This window comes from Ascaphus truei, chromosome 1 (genome assembly GCF_040206685.1).
Source record: "Ascaphus truei isolate aAscTru1 chromosome 1, aAscTru1.hap1, whole genome shotgun sequence".
Lineage (NCBI taxonomy): Eukaryota > Metazoa > Chordata > Amphibia > Anura > Ascaphidae > Ascaphus > Ascaphus truei.
Genome location: NC_134483.1, coordinates 15422533 through 15445083, shown reverse-complemented (window position 1 = coordinate 15445083; position 22551 = coordinate 15422533). Strand labels below are relative to the sequence as shown.

At 40.4% G+C, this 22551-nt stretch overlaps 1 protein-coding gene across 1 annotated transcript; it reads right to left on the bottom strand.

Annotated features, from left to right (window-relative positions):
• Positions 1-19762: 19762 nt before the first annotated feature.
• On the bottom strand, positions 19763-22197 carry LOC142487133 (serine/threonine-protein kinase SBK1-like). The gene is made up of 3 exons (XM_075586334.1): positions 22023-22197; positions 21391-21593; positions 19763-20458 (listed from the first exon to the last, which is right to left on the bottom strand). Exons 1-3 carry the CDS (start codon positions 22195-22197, stop codon positions 19763-19765), a joined length of 1074 nt encoding a protein of 357 aa, XP_075442449.1.
• Positions 22198-22551: the final 354 nt, after the last annotated feature.

The following is a 22551-nucleotide window of genomic DNA, read 5'->3' as shown; positions in this document are numbered from 1 at the left end:
GGTGGAGGCACTGTACCAAATGTGAGTAGTACTCAGCACACTACCTCAGACGCCTGTCATGGTGATATCCCCACAACACCAACCGGGAGACTCAGGAGTCCTGTTGCCAGCAGGTGCACCACACTACATACATGTAATTAGGATAGTTTCTCACACATGGTGTCAGGATCAGAAGGGCCCAGGGAAACACCGTTACACATTATATACAAGACATTGTATGTACAGTTAAAGATAATACTGTATATGTTATAGGCGTATGTAACAGTTACAGACCAGATTAAAATGTGAGACAGCTTTAGGTTTGAAAGAACTTAGACTGGTGCGTCTGTGATAGCAAATACAATACATATTTTTGTTTTTAAATCTTGGTTAAGAGGCACCGATAAATAGGAGAGTATGGAAAACCCAATAAAATTACTGTAAGTATAGCAAATAAACCAATGTGGTATTTTTATTCCTTTATTCTATTTATCCATTTGCTCCCATGTCAAACCAACACAGGCCACTTGTCTTAACCCAATGTCTGTGATTATCGCAAAACATTATCAATAGCTGCCAAAATTCAAAAATATTTTCATTTGTTTATGAATAATACTCAGTTTTAAAAACTTAGCAATATTCAGGATACAATGGGGGAGAAGTTCAGAGCAACATTCTATTGCAGTTATATAAACTAAAACTACAATGTATAAATAAATATATATATATATATATGACAAAAGAAACAAACAAGAGTGAAGTAGCGCCTCTAATATATCCTGGACAAGGCTATTACATTGAAGAACTAATTAACCCTACCGTGAAAGCGTTTAGTGGGGTGATGTGATGATAGCAAATAGTACCTGCTAAAACATATAATCTCAGAGTTGGTGTGATGTTAATTTAACACGATACTAATAATTAAAAATGAACAATATATTCAATAATAATACCATAAAAAATTAAAAAATGATTAAATAAAAACCTTTATAAAAACCCTCTGAAAAAACAAAGTCCCGTTCCAAAACCAATGACATCCAGGTATTGGCAGCCCGTTTCAAAGGGATCACTACTCCATAAATATATCTGTGAAAAAAAGAGAAAAGAAAACAGGCGCACAGCTAGTGCATTAATGTAATAACAAAGGTTTTATAGAACTTAAAATCAAGCAAATGCCCACTCACAAGAGTACTGAAAAAATAAGCAGGTATGAGATTGGCTCTCATGTGCCAGCAACGCTGTGCAATAGAGATGATGGCGTCCTCTCGGGGCCTCTCCTCCGTGTAACCGGATGGCCGGAATTGAAGTCCTTCCAACTCGGTGCTCCGTTTGAGGTGTCCCTCCGAGAACCAGCAGCTTCAGAGTCTTAGTGCCGGCAACAATAGCACGGGAGACCAGGAACCAGCGTCTCTCCTCCAACAGCACCAAAGATCATGGGCAAGTGACGGCTTCAGTCAGACCACGCCCTACGCGTTTCGACAACTATGATGACTTCATCAGGGGTTACCCACTAGACGCCCCTTCACAGTATTTATAGGGAGGTACTTTGCATACATTAATTATTTAATCAATTATACAATTAACTATTAAAAAATGTATCAATCACATAAAGTCAATCACATAGTGTTGTGGGGACCCAATTGAGTTGTTTAGAGAATATGTCCAAAATAGGACACAAAGGGATATTGCAATCAATTTAAATTAGACTAAAGGACTATTAACAGTAAGTGAATTGTTTTATGATGTATCAAATGTTTTGAAGGTTGTTAATTATAATCACAAGTGAGGATTAAGGAAATCCAGATAGAACCAAAGAGTATATAATATGGTGAATATACAAAGAGTTGAATCCTTGCAATACTCACTTTATATAATAATTCAATTTTACTTCGCAGAACTCTATTGGTAACCAGATTCAAAGTGACATCTGGTTTATCTTTTTAATAAAATCAGGTTTTTATTTTTATTTTTAATATGACCCATAATTTTTCAGAATCTGGAAAAGAATTTAAATTGTAACTAATGTGAACATTATACAGTAATAGTATATTTATCTCAACAACAATTGACTACATAATTGAATCAAAAAAAATTTGAAGTAAAATTGAATTTTTATATAAAGTGAGTATTGCAAGGATTAGTAAAGCAAAGAAGGCAGAAAATGTCTCTGTTCACCTATTAAATAGTGATTTGCATATCAGTTAAGAGTACAATAGGAGCCATCAGACACATTCACTCACAGCTTTTCCTTTTATACTTCCCTATGCTGACATGTAATAGGATTATGGAAACCAATCACTGCATTAACACCTCTTTGTCTCTTCCTGCAGCCAGTGACTGGGTGGGACAGACGGAGGGAGGAGGATTACTCTACTGATTCATTTTAACATGCAGCGCACATTACTTTGCATAACTTCATCCTTTATTATTATGTATTGGAACGTATGTAACTCCAGAGCGCAGTACAATGTTATATATGTTATAAGAAACTGAGTCCCTAGAAAGGAGGTCCCTGTCCCTATTTCCCTGCCCCAATTTCCCTAATAACTTTACACTCTCCTGAAATCAGACCCAGTACTACTACTTTTAATACTGTAGCATGTCAACGTCGTTTTTATTTTCTGCTAACTGTGTTGTAATAGACTGCTAACAGTGAGACACGTGAGGGAAAATATGAGACAGGAGACCTCCTTTCCTTAGGCTGTATATATTCAGTACCCGAGTAACATACAGTACAGTGCCGTGCATACAGTACAGTGCATTATTTCAGGCGCTGTTTCTGAGTTCCAGTAAACTGACTGTCTCGTCAACTCGACCTGTACAGCAGTCGGGAAACAGTCAAGATGTAGAAGGACAGCTCGCCATATCCAGAAGTAAATATTGGATGTGGAAGTTACTGGAAAGATATCTTCCAAAACTGATCCTCCCAACACCACCATCCTAATAAAAAACACTTCATTGCAAACATTTGTTACAATGACTCTGGGTAATAATAGCAGAATGGCGCTTCTTCCCTGTGCTCTTCATTTATCTTAACACCATTCAAGCCATTATATTGAGGTACGCGAGAATATTAAAAAGTTTGTAAGCCAATTAAGGCATCGCTACATTCCTGCCAAGATTACCAACATTTACATACACTTGTTACAAACATATAGGGTTCATAATAGTGTTGTATTAATTGTTTGTCAAAATATATGAATTTTCCAAATTTGGATACTAGTCTATTGATAAAGATGCTGATAATTTCTACACTTTACTCTTCATATCCACAAACTAAACTGCAGTCATGCCTAAGCCCGCCTCCTATTTTCTTTCTGAGTAACAACGCATTACTGTAACTTCATTTTAGTTTTTTTTTAATTAGCTGAACCCGGTGCACTGGAGTTAATCTGTGGTCTCCAACCTCCAGGGTCCCTGAGATATTTATCCTTTTCCTACAAAATTGTTACCAGGCTCAGATTCACTCCTGCAGCAAATATTGCTGACACCGTCTTTGCAAGTTACAAGTAGGATTTGAAATGCATGAACTATCAATGTATTCTGACCCCTATATCAGACTGAACGAAAGGCAGAGGAGCAACTAAGAAGCAGATCTGGTGCTAGCACCCCGAAACAGTCCATACGTACATTAGAAATTGTTCCTAAACTTTGAACATCTCTACCAATAATATAAGGGAGAGGGAGCGGCTCAGTGAGTAAAGACACTGACTGGCACTGCGTTTGAAGCAGGTAAGCTCCATGGGGCAGGGACATGTGCCTGCAAAATGTCTCTGTAAAGTGCTGCGTACAACTAGCAGCGCTATACAAGAACATGCTATTATTATTATTATTATAAGATCCAACTTCATAAAAAAAATTGCTTGTCTTATTTTAGTAATTACCCCAAACATTGAGATTGTCATAGTGTTGTAATGCGGCCCGCGACTTTCTAAAATCCCGCTTTTTCTTCCCTCTGACCGGCAGATACACTAGTAGATTTTTTTTATCCCAAAGGTTCCTCCTGTTCTCTGCCCAGAGTCTCTATTGTCAACAGTCTGTCCCAGAATTTATGTGTCTAGTTACAATTTGCAGTCCAGGTTGCATTTCTTGCTTTTGTTCTTTTGTTATAGGATTGAAGTAGGGGGTCTCCGGAGCTGAACCCCATTAATTTCAGCTCTGGGGAGCCACTTCTTCAAGAGATTCTTCCCTCAGTAAGGGGAGCCGGTATCTCTGGAGTTTAAAGGTCCTGGTCATTCAGGCCAAAAGGGATGATGTCACAGCTTCCTAATGGCCCGCATGACATTTAAACGCCACCATTATGTTAGGCACACAAGCTCCCTGGCTGCAGAGATGCTGGCACCCCCTACAGAGGTAAGTATCTCAGGAAGCAGGGGGTCCCCGGATATTAAATGAATGGGATTAAGCTCAGGAGACCCCCAGCTTTAATCATAAAAATGTTTTTTAAAAGCAAGCAATGCAACCTGGAATGCAGCGTTCACACCCAACTCTATTATTCTACAGACTTACAAACCTGAGTACTGTCTCTCCCCCGTGGGGTTAGCCTGTCCCAGTTTATCGATGGCTGTCTTCTCACACATGCAGAAAAGCAGCGCCCCCTTTGTCCACACAGACCTTGCTGGAGGTGCAGACAATTTAGCAAGTCATTAATATACAAGGTGCCGCACCCATCCTAGCTGTTCTTGAATCTGCCCATTAACACATCTTTAAGTCTCTACATGTATAAGAGAGATAACATTATAATGTTAATTCTTTGCATTTCCAGCTGTCTGGTAACACTGGCATTTAGCAGATCATCAATATTACAAAGGGGAATGGGCCATTGTGCCACACCCCAGATTCCCCTCTGCACTACCTGCTTGTGTACAATTAAACTGTGTGCTTCTTCTTTGACAGGCAGCATTGAATTACTGATTGGCTTTAACAGACAACATTAATAGCAACAGATTAGAAAATAGAATATAGGTCCCTCTCAGTGGGAGATGGGCTGGCAAATTATTGGAGATAAGGAGTAGGCAGGGGAATAAATAAATTATTTGCCTCTGCAATTGACTCCTCTTCTGGTAAATACAAACATATTGCAGCAGGAGGAAGTCACAATCTCAATATTAACTAACCATTGGGTAACCGAGGAAGAAGTGCGAAGCCGCTTGACACAGTTAGGCTAAGGCCCCGCTCCCAGAGTCAGCGCACCCGCACTTCAGACAGGCGGTGCGCTGACATACAAAGACCGCGATATGCGGTCTGTAGGGAGCGGGAGCCGGAGCGGGAGGTGGGCGGGAGTGGGAGGCTTGACAGGGAGGAGGGGCGTGGCTTGAGCGGAGGGACCCGCTACTCTCCCCCCCCCCCTCCCTCCACGGACTCGGGCTGGAGCTGCTGAGGGTAAGTTTAAACACACACACACACACAGGCAGGCACTCACGCACACACACGCGTGCGCACACACAGGCAGGCACTCACGCACTCATACACACACACACACACACAGACAGAAGCTGGCACTCACGCACTCAGGCACACACATACACACACAGACAGGCACGCACGCACTCAGACACACACACAGACAGGCACTCACCTGCTTTCACTCCACACTCCTCCCCGCTCCCCGAAGCCTCTCCTCCTCCCGAAGCCTCCCCTCCCCATTGGCTCACAGCCACACCACGTGACGCGTCAACGCTAGGAAACACCATTCTCTTGTGTCTCCTAGCGGCTGACGCGCCACAGTGTGTAGTCAGCTGTGCCGCCAGGGGAGACCGGGACCGGCTCGCGAGGATTCCCCTGCTGGTGGGGAACTCGCGACATGGCCGCCCGCGTCAACAAGCGCAGCGGGACCGAGGCCTTAGGGAAATTAAGCACCTAGCTTAGATGGTATGCACCCAAAAGAGATCTTCAAGAAGAGCTTGGACAACTTTGTAGAAAGAAACAATATACAGGATATACCAAATAACCAAAAATGGGAACGATGTTGATCCAGGGACAAATTTCATTCTCATTTTTGAAGTCCGGAACAAATTTTCCCCTAATAAGACATCGTTAGATAATGTTTCACTGGGGTTTTTTTTTTTTGCCTTCCTTTGCATCAATAAACTGTAAATATAAATAAGATGAGTATCTGTCACCTAAATTTAACAGAGGTTGAACTTGATGAACATACAGTGTTTTGTTTTCAACCTCATCCACTTTGTAAATATGTAACATCCAACATGTATGGCTGATCATGTCACATATACAGTGTATTGTTACATGTGCTAAGATCTACTGTATGTGGGATAAAACAATCAGACCCAATAAATAATGTATCAATGTGAACATAAATATTCCATAGAAAAAGAAAAGAAAATAGCTACAGAAGAGGGAAGAAGATGGGGAGAAACGTTTATTATGAAAGGAATGTAATTGGATTCTATCCTGGAATGCTTGGTAGCCAAGGGAATAAATAAAAGGAATGACTGAAAGTTATTGAACTTTATGGGCGAACTCTGGATCCTACCAGTGTGTTATTTATTTGCAATATTTTTATTGATTTGTAATTATGATTTCATTTAGTCATGCACTTTATTTAATTTTTTGAGATTGGTATGATCATTTCCTTAAGGTGTCTGCTATGGCAAAAATCTGTACGCGTTGGCAATGTTTTGCCTTCCAGGACATGCGTTCCTTGACTGGGTGTAACGTCATCACTCTTGGACATCAAGTGAGAAGCTAGTTTGACCATGCCTCCATGCCTGATGGACCATCACTGTTGGACTTGGGTGTGACGCCAGCACCGAATCACCTGAACTTGTACAGTAACATTCTCATTGTCGTAGTGTTGTTAAGGGCTCTTCTACTTTCCATAATTCAAAAGTAAACATAGAGAGATAGAACCCGTCTCAACTAGCACTCTTTATGAAAATAATGGGATTGTGGATTAAATTAAAACTTAGCCTTACTACAATGACAAGTAAAATAATGTCCTAGGATAGGTGTATGAAATGTTCCTATCGGCTGTAGAAATGGTCCGACAAACTTAAATCCTACACACACTGTACATGAAGTCATTAAATTGCCTACAATAAATCAAATAAGGGGTGGGGATCAAAAAAAGTGGAGTGCTACAAAATATCACAAAGGCAAAAAGGTTGCTAGTGCCAGCCCCAGAAAAATAAGTGCCAATAACAGCAACCTGCCAATAACCGCAACCTAAAACTAGTGACAATGTGGCAAATCTATATCAAAACCAAAATGTGTGCAACAAAGTCTCGGCAAAACGCGTAGCTCATACTGGCCGTTTGTTTGTCCCACGGGAGCCTCCGTAGCAATCGCAAGCAGCCGCACGTCATCACTAAATTCCCCTGTATATATAGATTGTAAAAATTTATATGATGGAGACTTTTGGTTTGCATCATTTGATCAAATAATGCCAAGCCTGCTTCTTCAGGATGTACCACCCCCTGCTGTCACTCAAGTGCAGTACCAAAGAGGAGGGAAAACCACATACCAACTACTGGCAAGGCCTGCTTATACCAGGGCTTACTGCCAGTAAAAGGGCAGACTAGTAGCCAAAGGTGTCATGGTTACAATTAGATTAAAGGGCGATCCCACTAGTACCGTCTTGTTAGAATTTAGTAAAGTACTTAGCTTGGACTATGCAACACTTTTTATCTACATCTGACTTATCAGTCTCGCAATGCATTTTTATTTTGAATTCACTTCCTAATCATGCACAATTATTTTTGTTCGATTAACAGTTTTATTTACAGACATGGGGTACAGCCATAGGCACTTCTTTAGCACCTTCATTTGCCAATTTATTAATTGGTTTGTGCTGGTCAATTCACTTTTTGATGACACTAAAATATATTGTGACAATCATCTTTTACAAAAGATATATTGACAGCCTTATAATTATATTGGAAGTCAATATTTCTACCCTTTTTAAACTTTATAGAGACACACTTGACACTAATAGTTTAAATGCAACCTTTAAACATGTTTCTCTCAGCCACGATATTCAGATCTTGATTTCTTGCTATTCTTAGATATGAATGGTAGTATACAAACAGATAGCTACCGTAAGATCAATTCAAGGAACACCTGTCTTAGTGCAAATAGTGGTCATCATAAAGCTCTTATTAGAGCAATTCCAAACGGGCAATTTCTAGGGATTAGAAGGCAAAACTCAAATTAAGAGTCCTTTTTGAAACAATCTAAAGATTTGATGTCCAAGTTTCTAGAAACGGGTTATAAGGAAATGGATTTGAGGGAAGATTTTAATAATACATACAGTATATGACAAATAGATCATATCTAAAACCTCACAAAATATATCAAATAAAAAGAAGAGGAGGAACACTGACACCACGAACATCAATATGGAGTTGCCAGTCTTTTTCCTCTCCTTTTTCATAACCCATTACAGCAAACAGGCACAACAGATTAGATAAATAATTTCAACACTTGGATATATTTAAATTGGATTTAGATCTTAAACCCTGGGCCATCCAGGATCACAAACTTGTTTTAAAAAAGCCAAAATGTTGGAATCCCATCTTTCCCCTATACTGTTTGGGATCACGAAATGCACCGTTTTTCCTTTTCTTGAGTCAAAGGGGTTCAAATGTGACCATTGAAGTATCTATCCATATGTTAAACAAATCAAAACAGTAAAAATATACAAAGACAAAATAGAAGTTAAAAAACTTTATTAATTGCTGTGCTGTAATTACTGCTGTGAAGCGCTATGTACATTAATGGCGCTATATAAATAAAGTCATTCATTCAATTGCAATACCAGTCATATTATTTACTTACTGAGATGTGGCTGTGTAAAAAGGGATATGCGGGGTGAACTATGAGACTACTTATGGCTAGAATTATGGAACATCTGTGATCCATTAAGAACACTGATATTAGGTACTCTGTGGCCAGACACTTTACAAATTGTCCACAAGGGGGTCTGGATACTCTCTTGGTCTCTGCTTTTGAGCACATTATGGTCCCTGTTAGAAGAGGTGACAGATTAGGCCTGCTCAATCTCAAAGAAAATATTGGCTTTTCACCCTTGGCACATTAGTATGAATGTTGATTGGGAGTTGCAATACTTCCTTGAGGTTGATATTGTAGAGACTGTCTAAACTGTAGGGAATAAGCATGTATACTATATATGGACCAGATCTAGTCATAGAAAGCATAATTCTAGGCCAGGGGTGGTCAACCCGACTGGGAGTTGGAGCCAGAATTTACCTGTCTCATTTTCAAAGAATAAGAAAAAAGATTCAAATTAATACAGTACCTGTATACACTGACAGATCATAACCTGACCGTGTCAGTATGTAGTGCCATATTACTAGCCTTGTTTTGCATAGGCACACAGGCAGTTTTTAATAATTATTCATTGATATTCCTATTGGGACTCAATTTCTCATATTTTTATGAAAATGTGTTATATTGAACAACAATATAAGAATAGTTTTATAAATTTTCAAGTGACATTGAAGTGCTCCACAAGAGGGGTCACGGTACTGGGGTCTTTGTCACTCCGTGCCCTTGGGTTTTGTCCATCCTGATGGGAGCTGCAGGTACGACCCTGGATGCCAACATCCCAAGGGAGACCGATATAAATATCCTTTACCACACACCTAGCATTTACTCTTTGATATAGAACCTTTTGGCGCGAAATGCGTTAGTGACTGCTTCCTACTGCCACGCACAACTTGCATGTGCCACTAAATAGTTTTGTAACCAGTATCGCATTATAGCACTTTTTTTTAACCCATGGATCTGTGGTCCTTCACATCTTGGATCTTCAGCTGGATTCTCCTATAATAACCCCAACTGGTTAATTTAAAGCAACCACACATTGTGTCTCCACAGCATTATAGTATCATTATATGTCTAACAATATTTCCAACCATCTTATCTGTAATCGACAAAAAAAGGCACAATATCTATTATAAGAGGTAATTGAACCATTGATAAAAAAAAACATATATACAAATAACTTCTGTTTCTATTTTTACGACTGCAGAATATAAACATTGTTATTTACCAAAATGTACTTCTGTACAAAGATAAAATAACATATCGGTTACAAAAATATTTGTATTTACTTTAGGAAGTGATTAATAACTGCACCGACACACTTTATTCGAGCAAATACCCGGTATGTACCTGGCAGATACCTGGAATGCGCCGCTCCTCACCTCTGACAAGCCCCGTTGCGTTTGCCTTCCCAGCCTGGGTTCATGCCTGGCTGATGGGCGGCTGATTTGTTAAATGATAATGATTAGGATTTAATAGGCTGCAATGCTTTGCGTGTCTACCAGATGGCATAAATTCATGAATTGTAATGCAGTATATATATATATACTGTGCAGTATTGCAGCCAGCGGGAATAAAATGCTTCAATCCCTGCCTAGAAAATAACCCAATATACTCGGGCAGAAAACAGTCACAAACCTCAATACACCCGGGTATACCCGAATTCGTGGGACTAGCCGAGCTCGAATAAAGTGTGTCGCCAGTGTAATGTACAATCACCATACGATTTCACAACGAAGTCTCACACAACAATTTCTATAGTTAATGACATACTTCAGTACATGCCAGAAAAATCCCAAAGTCTGTGTCTTTTAAAATTTACTGCAGTGATTCCATTTCTATTCTGTCCTCATACTGACAGTATACGTAATTATTCTGAACCACAGTAGCCTATTTCATTCCAAACACCCCATCTCATGTCTCAAATTCGGGAACATGTAACTATACGACAATTCATTAGAAAAAAAAAAACACTCATGAATTGCTTTGCCATGAGCTTTGCTCCCTTGATGACTGGTAAAGAATTTGTCAAGTTATTAAATCCCATCAGGAAATGATGCATTCCCACTCTGTATTGATGAGATAGATGCAATGAGGTCCTTCTGCATAAGAACATTGAGTAGAAAACAAGAAAGTGCAACACGCCAATAGTGTACAGTAATTCCATTTTCTTTATAAATTAATTAAAAGGAAAGTAATGCACTTACAATGTAAATTGTAATGGGTCCAATACAATTTATAGATTGTTTGATTTATTAATTTATTTATAACAACATTTATATCACACCCTTATCCTGGGTGCTGTACATTAGTTAATGTAGCCCCGGTCTATTTTTGGTCCCAGAGACCCCCCTCCTTGCGTGCCAAGCGGTCGCGGGTGCCGCTGGAGGCAGTGACGGACTTGCCGGCACGACGAGAAGGTGGGGGCCGGAGCAGGGAGCGCTCCGAGGACTTGCGGCGCACCCGGCTAGCGGGGGCCACCATTACCGATGCGCATGCATGCGCCATGGACACGGTGTGTGGGGCACGCAGTGAGGGGACGGAGACGTTACTCCTGATGAGTGGCCAAGCCACTAAGGTTATATTGCATTATAGTATAAGGTATATGTTATGTGTTATTACCACGGTTAATATGATAAAGTGATAAGGTACTGTTGCGTTACAGTAAAACTGGTTGCATTCATATGTGTGTTGTTGTATTTCTTGCCCAGGGCAATCTCACATCACGGGGATCCTGGGTAAGTGGAGGCACTGCGCTATAAGTGTTACCCCAGGCTCCCCGGTAGCGGAGGCTCAGATCTCCTGGAGCCACAGGTTGTGTACAGTGACCAGTAGTCTCTTTGGGAGCGTCAGGGCTACATTAATAAAACAAGAGTTGTGTTATATATGAAACATTTGATGTGGTGGATATAGAGTTATTGTTAAGATGTTTTTGTAGTGGGCAGGGGTGAGAACATTATGGTCAGATTATGAGTTAGATGCATTGAGAGCTTGCTTGGTTGGTTTGCAGGGGTTGAGGTCAGGTCTCTGAATTTGTTCATTACTCTTTGTTTGGTGGGGCCAAAGTGGGGAAAGAAGCTCAGCTGTTGTTTATTCTTTGAGAAGTAGGAGGCAAGGTCCGTGGCTGAGAACAGGTTAATATACTTGCCGTTACCGGTGCTCCTGGGCCAGGGGGTACCTGTCTATCTATCTTTGGACAAAACAGGAGAGACGTTCCAGATTTCAGTTTCAAACAAAAGGACGAGTTTATCAGCAGAGGAGAGAAACTCACACGAGTGACTCTGAGGCTAGTTCCTCAGAGATCAGGAGCTGCAAATTCTTTTATTAGGGAAGGGCAGGTCCAAAAATACGCAAAGAAAAGACAAAAGACCAGGAGGGGGAGACGTTATCCCAAGGACACCGCCGGTGTTAAGATCACACCAATGAACAGTGCTAACATAGTAATTAATCTTCATGATTATCCAATCTCAGCAATGGATTTACAAGTTCTCTCTAAAGGCCCATCTTTTGTCCCCACAACTTCCCCTCAGAGGTTTGAGGTGGGGGTGGAGCTTTTTAAATTGGAAGGGAAATTACATCTTAAATCCTTTTTTCTCAACAGAGTGAATGGTCTGCAGAATTAACAGCAGCAGCAGCCATAGCAAAATATGCAGGTACCTGATATAACTAAGACGGTATGTAATTTAAAATCAAGATTTACACCACCAGTTAAAAATACTTCCATACAGGTTTTTATGAACATGGTTAAAAATGATGTAAACAAATTTTTTAAATCACACCATCATACATATTTTGACCTTGCAAAGGAAGAAAAATGTTGTTTAAAAAAAGCTTACAGAAAACGCTGAAATAATTATTAAAAAGGCAGAACAAGGGGGTGCTTTGGTTCTGCAGAACTATGAACAATATAGATTAGAAGCTCTGAGACAATTGGGGGATACAGATTGTTATACTTTACTGCATCATGACCCCACTAACACTTATCAGCAAGAGATAAGTAACAGTCTCTCATTAGGGCTTGGGAACTCATGGATTTTCGAGTCGGAATTAGATTTTTTGACAATGATCAACCCCCGACGTCCGGTACTATACTTGTTACCCAAGATTCATGAGTCTCCATAATCCCCCTGACAGGCCGATCATATCAGACACTAATTCCATTAATCAGCCACTTGTGATCTTTGTTGATCAATTTCTCCAACCAATTGTCCCTGAGGGTCGTGCATATATTAGAGATACCTTTGACTTCCTAGAGAAGATTAGGTCATTACTGTATCTCTGCAGGACAAAAAGATCTTACTGGTAACAATGGATGTTACCAGTTTATACACAATTATTCCACACGATGAGGGAATTGAGGTAGTCAGGGGCTTCTTGGAAGAGAGACATAACACACAGCCACTGGTTGATTTCATCATTCTACTATTATGTTGTGCTACATAAGAATTATTTCAAGCTACTGGGACAGCAATGGGTAGTAATGTAGCACCCTCCTATGCTAACCTATACATGGCGGATTTTGAGAATAGGTACATTTATTATTCTGTGTATTATCAGAAAATATTGTACTATTGTCGGTACATTGATGACTTGTTCATCATATGGGAAGGTACCGACAATGAGCTGATTGGTTTTTTTTTTTAATTACCTAAGCAGATTCCAACACCTGTACACTTCACTAAAAGTTGCAGTGACTCATAAATTTTCTTTTTGGATGTTTTAGTCTCTTTTGATGGGCAGTCTTTACATACTGATCTGTATCGTAAACCGCGCAAACCTCATGGGCCTTCCGATGTCGATGGAACCGAATGAAATAAAAGGATATGGATAAAAAAGAATTAAAATCTCAGTGTATTAGATACACATGTGGGGGATGGGGGAAGAGGGGGGGGTGGGTGGGGAAAGGGGGAGGGCGGTAAGGGCAGGGGGTGGAAGCAAGGAGGAGGATAATGCTGGAGGGGTTGATAATTAGTTTTCCACTTTAACTAATCAAAGAATACATAAAATTATGGATTCAGTGACTCACACGGGCTTGTGTGGTGTCTCTCCCTCAACGCTGACTATAGTGGATTTATTACAGACTCATATGCTGGAGTCTCAATATACATAAAACTCACACGGCCTGATGTGAGTCCTTGTCCTCAGAGGGTGATGTCCTGTATGGATGGTGTCTGGGTTGTCTCAGCAGAACTATCCCCCGATGGGTGTAGTGTGTGAGTGTCTCCTCTCCCCGTTTCCCAGATGACCAAAAGGAGTGTATGCCAACAAGGGTTAACAACAATAAAAAAGGTCTTTAATGGGTATACAGTGGAGACATAAGCATATGAAATGCAAACATGTGGTGAACCATAAAATGTATAGAACAATCTATGACACAATGAAATACAATAAAATAAAGCAAACACAAGGACTACACTCACACTTGAAGTCAAATAAAATGGCCCAGCCTCAGCCGCTCGGTACACTCCTGCACGGTCTCCTCCTCCGTTCTTGTTCCCACTGGCGCGTCCGGCAGCGGAACCGGAAGAGGGGATCTGCACCGGATGTCCTGTAGTGTGCTGGGTCCCTCTCTCAATGAGCTCCGGCAGGGAACAACATGTTTCGCAATAAGCTTCGTCAGCTCATTGAGAGAGGGACCCAGCACACTACAGGACATCCGGTGCAGATCCCCTCTTCCGGTTCCGCTGCCGGACGCGCCAGTGGGAACAAGAACGGAGGAGGAGACCATGCAGGAGTGTACCGAGCGGCTGAGGCTGGGCCATTTTATTTGACTTCAAGTGTGAGTGTAGTCCTTGTGTTTGCTTTATTTCATTTTATTTCATTGTGTCTTATTTTATTGTATTTCATTGTGTCATAGATTGTTCTATACATTTTATGGTTCACCACATGTTTGCATTTCATATGCTTATGTCTCCACTGTATACCCATTAAAGACCTTTTTTATTGTTGTTAACCCCTGTTGGCATACACTCCTTTTGGTCATCTGGGAAACGGGGAGAGGAGACACTCACACACTACACCCATCGGGGGATAATTCTGCTGAGACAACCCAGACACCATCCATACAGGACATCACCCTCTGAGGACAAGGACTCACATCAGGCCGTGTGAGTTTTATGTATATTGAGACTCCAGCATATGAGTCTGTAATAAATCCACTACAGTCAGCGTTGAGGGAGAGACACCACACAAGCCCGTGTGAGTCACTGAATCCATAATTTTATGTATTCTTTGATTAGTTAAAGTGGAAAACTAATTATCAACCCCTCCAGCATTATCCTCCTCCTTGCTTCCACCCCCTGCCCTTACACCCCTCCCCCTTTCCCCACCCCCTTTCCCCACCCCCCCCCCTCTTCCCCCATCCCCCACATGTGTATCTAATACACTGAGATTTTAATTCTTTTTTATCCATATCCTGTTATTTCATTCGGTTCCATCGACATCGGGAGGCTCATGAGGTTTGCGCTGACTATCTTCACACTACAACTGCCATGCTAAGAAGGAGACGGGATTCCCTTCTCCGAAGTCAAGCAGCAACCAGGAAATCATCAAAAAAGGGCCAGTATATATTTTTATATACTCTTTTACACTTCGTACACAATCACATATCTATATTCCAATTTATTTGAATAGCTTAGGCGTTGCAGCACTTTCTCCGCCACAAATCCTAGGGAGCGCCCCAGTTCAAACAACCTCCTGTATCGTAAACCGACTGACAAGAATTCTACATTATGGGCTTCAAGTTTTCACACTACATCATTAAAAAAAATATGCTGCCTTATTCACAAAGAATAAGGGCAACATGAGTGGTGGATAGACCCGAATAATTGGATGAGACTTTGAATGAGATAAGAGCAAAATTCCTGGAACGTGAACATAAGAAATCCACTTTTGAAAAAGCCTTTGAGAGAGACTTAATAGAAAATCCAAACGGGATAGCTCAGAAAGGATAAATATCGTCAGCAAATACACTACCGCCAGTAGGTTTATTAAGAATAGCATTAATAAACATTGGAGGCTTTTACAGCATGATGAATCATTAGGCACGATATGCAAAGAAAAACCTAGATTTGCTTATCAAAGAGGACAAAACATTAGGGACATCTTCATTTGTGCAGATGACAAAAAACATTACAGTGCACCATACTTCCTCCAGCCTAAGTCAGGTATTTATAAATGCTATGGATGCTCTGTGTGTAACAGTTTAAATACTGGGGACGAATGTTGTCATCCTAGAAGTGGGAAGAAATATAAAATCAATAATAGAATAACATGTACCACACCCAACGTCATATATACCATCAAAGGCCCATGGGGGCTAGAATACGTTAATAAAACTGTCAGGATGCTAAAGAAGCGGTTTATTGAACACCGGAGTAAAATTAATGCTAAGGAAGAGGAGTCAGCACAGATCTCTCACTGCACTATTCGTAAACATACAGTGTCATCCCTTAAATTAATGGGAATTGAACATGTGCAAAAATCTGTCTCAGGGATAGATAAGGACACTGTTCTCCTACAAAGAGAAGCGTTCTGGACATTCACGCTTGACACTGTTTTCCCTAGGGGGCTTAATGATTATATGTCCCTTAATAGCTTTTTAAACATCAGGTAATGTGAGCATATGCTGTTCTGTCTCATATCCATAGGATCACTGGATGCTGCTGATCTCCTCCTCATTTCTTCACATTTTTTGTTACACTTATTTTGTGACATTTATTTTTGTGACCTTTATCTGATTATAGACAATTTTGATATTCTATTTCCTCCCCTCCCCTTCCTCATATTGTATTATGGTGTGGTGTTTTTAATGTGGTGGGTTTAGCACTTTTTATTGACTGGGCACTCACTATGGTCCTCTCTCTTTCTTCTTTCATGTGAATGATATACCCATGCCACGTATCCCTCCACAATGAACTTGAATATGAAGGTGGAGGATGCACAGAATCGCAGATGCTACTGCGCAAGTGCAAAGAAGGATTGTAACATGATGATGGATGCGCACAGCACTTGTGGATGTGATCCCCACTCTCCAGACTGACGGAGGTACCAGAGAGAATTATCGCGAGACAAACGGACCAATCAGGATCCACGACAGAGGACGCAACGTGATGATGTAATTCAGATGGAAGCATGCGCATACACAGTTTCTTGGAAAGGACAGAGGGACACACGTGGGAGAACGGGACAAGATCTTAAGTATTTTCACCTGTTTTTGGGACTACATATAGTGTACATTTTGTAATCATGGGTATTCTATCTTCACTTGACAATGACCACACAGCTGGTTGAAACGTTGTGTTTATGATTTAATAAATGTTCTTTATTGACTAAACCGTAGTGCCCTGGAACATTTATTTTATATAGGTCTCAGAGTAGAGGCACTGAACCACTTGAAGGCTGCAGAACCCTGCTTGCTGGCAGCAGTCGTAGCTCTGCTCCACGTCTGCCTCTCTCTGCCAACCAGTGTCCTTGGTGTTATGGAATCCTCACGGCTCCTCCTGGATATGCCATCACTGACCCGGAAGTGGTATATCCTCGAGACAGTGCTCCAGCTCCCAGAAACGCATTGCTTGTCTGGTTCTGACTGCAGGTGAGAGATGACTGAAGAGAGTGGCCACGAACTATGCCTGCTACACTCCAATGCATTTCCCCACTTCATGTGGATTCATCAGAGATAGATTAGTAAACTAAATACAATTTAATAGAATTTTCTAATAGTGATACAATAGCTTACGCTCATTTAATATATTTCCTTTGTTTATTAAATCATTTTTCCTTTTTTTATATTTTAAAATGACCCATTAATACAGCAAAGAAGGCAGGAAATGTCTCTGCTCACCTATTAAATAGGGATTTGCATATCAGTTAAGAGTACAATAGGGGCCATCAGACACATTCACTCTCATCTTTTTCCTTTTATACTTCCCTATGCTGAGCATGTAATAGGATTAGGGAAACCAATCACTGCATTAACACCTTTGTCACACCCAGTCACTGGCTGCAGGAGGAGATACAGGGAGGGAGGTTTACTCTACTTATTCATTACTAACATACAGTGCACATTACTTTACATAACTTCAGCTATTATTATTATCTTGTATTTGTACTGCTCTGCAGAATATGTTGCTAGCATACAATGTGGGAGGGAGAACAATAACATTGTATGCCAATTGAGTACATACTGTATGTGTTCTTACAAACGGAGTCACTAATGATCTTCCCACAGCTTGTAAGGAAGCTTCAATACACATGTATGCAGATGACACAATCCTATATGCACACTGCCATAGCCTCTCCGACCTTGAACACATACTTCGGTTTGAGACTCAAAAACTGGATTTTCCAAAACTGTTTTTAAACACTGACGACTGTAATAATGGTATTTGGGACCAAGACTAAATTTCTAAAGCTTCCAGTGACTGAGCTCCAGATCAGAGCCAACGCTAACACCACCCTAACTCCTGTTACTAGTTTTAAATACCTGGGCATATGGTTTGACTCCCACTTAACATTTGGGATGCACATTGATACCCTGACATCCAAAACCTATGCCAAACGATGTGTACTTTACAGGAACAAATCTCCCCAAGTCTGCTGGTCAGAAAGCGTATCGCACAGCAGATGCTAATGCCAATTATTGACTATGGAGACATAGTATACGTCTCGACACCCCAAACCCACCTTAGTAAACTTGACACCCTCTACAATTCAATATGCCATTTGGTTCTCCAATTGAACCACAACACACATCACTGCAAAATGCTCAAAGAACTAGATTGGTCATCACTTGAGTCTAGGCGCAAAGTTCCCATCTACCTGATAAAGTACCCATCTATCTGAATAAGCTCCTCACCCCTACCACATGCAGCACTTATCTGAGATCTGACTCCAAAAGATTGTTCAAAGTCCCATGGCTCAACAAAGTATCCGGCTGCTCCTTCTCTTACCGTGCACCCCAAAACTGAAACAACCTACCGGAGACTCACATCCACCACCAGTTTATGTTCCTTCAAAACTAAGGCTGTCTCACATTTTAATCTGATCTGTAACTGTTACATACACCTATAATGTACTATAACTTTTAATACTGTAGCATTTCAATTTAGTTTTTCCTGCTTGCTGAGTTGTAACAGACTGCTAACAGTGAGATGTTTGAGGGAAAACATGAGACAGGAGACAGAAGCTGTATGTTAAGCTGTGTATTAAGCAACCTGAGTAACATACAAGTACATCATGTTACAACTCCTTGCTGTAACACACTAGCAATTATTAAATTTAGCACAAAGTAACATCTAGTTTGTCCTGCAGTATAACATACTGTCAGAACGTGGCACTTGTCAACGATACACTAGAATTTACAAATCCACATACTGTATTGTATGGCCAGCATAAATGACAGGTATAATCTGATTTTGTTCTCATGCACATTTGTAGAATCTGGTGTTGAGACAATGGAGGTAGTAAGGTAGATAGTAGTTTGGGACTATTCTAGAAATCCAGCGTTATTACAGTAAATCTGATTCACATTTATGTTGATGGGTTTGAAGGTTTTCCATCTGAAATCATGGATTCCACAAAATTTGAAGTAGGCAGACAGGACAATATATTTGTTATACCAGGCCAATATAGCAGAACTTGGGTTGGTCAAAGTCTGACGTCAGCAAGGTGGAATCCACTGGCAAAATGAAATGGAAAACCGAACAACAAAGCTGGGACTGCAAAAGGAACCATGCTCGGCCACACCCAGTAGGAAGTGCAGCCTTAAATAGGAGGCGTCCTGGAACCAAAATAGGCACAAAAGTGATGGCCAGTTGTAGAACAAACCAAGACCGGATCATAAAGCTAGACATGGATCCACTGGAAAAAACATGGAGTTTTTATAGTTGAGGCGCCTGGATGGAAGAGGATGATTTCTCCAGATTGCAGCCTTCTATTTAGAAGCGATTTGAGACCATCCATGTGCTTACCAATATGGTCAATCTTCTCCAGTGGCAGGTCTGATCACAGATGTGCAAGGCATGCAGTCATCTATTTGGTGGGAAGAGCTCGGTACTTGGTCATGTGGTCTGGGGTCATTGTGTGGTCTTTTTGACTCCTGCATGGTCTTGCTATTACTGGCAATATCATCTTGGGGAATCTCTACTTTCCATGGGAAGTGAATATACTTCACAACTTCCATCACTGAGCACCTCTCACGAGGATAAAGAGCCAACATCTGGAAGAACATTAACCTGGCTTCAGGGGTGAATTTCTTCCACTCAGTGGGCGCTTGTGAAATGTCCTTCCTAAATTGCCAGTTAGTGTACTCCCTGTACTTTTGATCATAATACAGAGCTCCATCCCAAGGGTAGCAGTCAGTGAGGGCATTATATATAAGAACAGCAAATGACCACACATCAAAACTGGGGTGTAATAATAATTCTCCTGTTCGTCCAAGGCTACAAAGCTCAGGAGGCATATACGGTATGATAACGGATACTGAAGGTACATGAGTGCTCTGTAACTGAGCGAGTCCAAAGTCTGCCAGTTTTATGCAATGACATTCCCGATCCATCAGCAAAATGTTGTTAGGCTTGATGTCCCGATGGACCAGTCCCGTACTGTGTATAAATGAGAGAGCACTAGCAAGCTGTACAACGCACCGTTTCACCAGCTCCTCTCTTATACCAACCTACACAGGAAAGACAAACGCAAATTATAAGAAAACGCAACTATGTACTGTTTATCTGTCTCCACCCATCCATGCTGTCAAACAATATTTTATGTTTTACTTTGCTTATGTGTAAAGAATCTTTATCCAAAGAATACCAAATTGCACCAAAGTCTAAAAACTTCTGATATGATCTCCAATACATACAATGCTATGCAAAATATAGAAAAAAAAGTTTGAGAATCTAATAGGATCTGAGGTTTTGCATCAGATATACACAGAAAATCGGTAGACAAGTTGGGCCCACAAGGTTTTCTGTTATCAATTACTATTACAAAAATTGCATCAACATTTAAGTATAATAATTTAAATTAAATAAACAAAGGACACGAGAATGTATTAGGTCCATTAAAGTATTAGTTTCTAATGCATTTCTTCCTTAGAATCATTTTTGTATGTCTTAATGTTGCTTCAGTGTGGAGTTATTACAAACTGCAGAGAATACAAATGTAGCCAGATTTACTTTCCCCGCTGCTGGGGAAAGCCTCAGAACCAAGACTGAGGCATCCCCTGGCAGTGGGAATACATGCTGCAGAGGGGGTCTTTTAGAGAAGAAAATTCCCTCCCCCACAGATGGATGAGGTACTCCCGCTCCCAGAGCCACAGCAAAAGGCTTTTCTTGCCACAGCTGCTGGGACAATATCTGGCTAAATCTTTAGCCTTTTTATGATCTTTAAAGCAATACTAAATACGTTATGAGTGCAAAGAGGATTATATTGAAGTGTTTTCTACCTCTAACACCAAAACAACCCAAGCTGGGAAGGTACAATTAAAACACCTAGTTATCATATATATTATTTAACGTTATCTGAAATCTTGATGCACATATTAAGAAAATGTAAATATCATCAACTTGTAAGTTTTTGAATGTGTTACCCTGTGGATTTCCTTACCTTTGGTTGTATGATGGACTGGAGATCCCCAGCTGTCCCCACTTCCTGAACAAACACAAAGTGACTGATTGTATCAAAGGCGCCCCTAGAGGTTCCAATGATATGTGGATGGAAGGAGAGGCAGATAGATGTAGCATATTCCTGTAGGAAGTTTTCCAAACCAGTCTTATTCTTCTCCAGCATCTTCAGTGCAACTGCTTTACCTGTCAGAGGAAAAAAAACAGTGTTACGGTTAATTAAGTAGCTCAGCTGTCAAATATAAAACACACAAGTACAAAGTATTACACAACATGCACTAACTTCATTAGAGTGATGAAATATAACCATTGAGCTCAAATTTTGCAATGATTAGCGCTGCATTATAAAAATTTTGTTGACTCACCAGATATGAGAAGCTACAAAAGGAATCAGAAGAAACCCACCATATTATTTCACAATGGTGTTTGTGACCAATAAGAAAGTAAAGAGAGACAATTTGTACATATACAAGAGCTTGAAATAGTTGACTAAATAAGGCAAACCAAGTCAATGTCCTACTGCATCAACCCCCAGATACTATAACTGGTGCCTTTACAATACAACAATGCTCCCGATTCTCTGCATAAATTCTCTATGAATTTACATTGAATTACCTGATTTCTTGTGTTTGGCCAGCAGAACTTTTCCATAAGAGCCTTTACCCAGGTCTCTAATGGGGTCATAATGATCCGTCAGTTCCATCCTCTTCAGGTTCTTAGAGGTCAATGAGATCCGCTGCAGAATAAGATTCTCCATGTCCTTGGTTATTTCCTCCATTGTGGCAGGCATTCTAGACAATGAGGTGAGAGAGAGACAATGTTACTGTACAGTGGTGAAGATTCCTATGCATAGAATCCCTCTATACTGCTTCATGTTATCTTACCACGCTCAGTCAGCAAAGCATTCATATACATTTGTCATCATACAGACTGTTTCATACATTAGTACAGAAATGTAGGTTATCCAGCTGTTATTTATAGCACTTTATTGACTTTTATAATCTTACTAGAACATTTGAGAATGGGATAGGTGATAATGTATACATTTAATACAATTATGCAAATCATTTGAATTGTATCTGTATTCGTTAATTTCTTTATATTTTTTACTTCTATGTAAATATGGTCTAGTCTACTGTGTCTT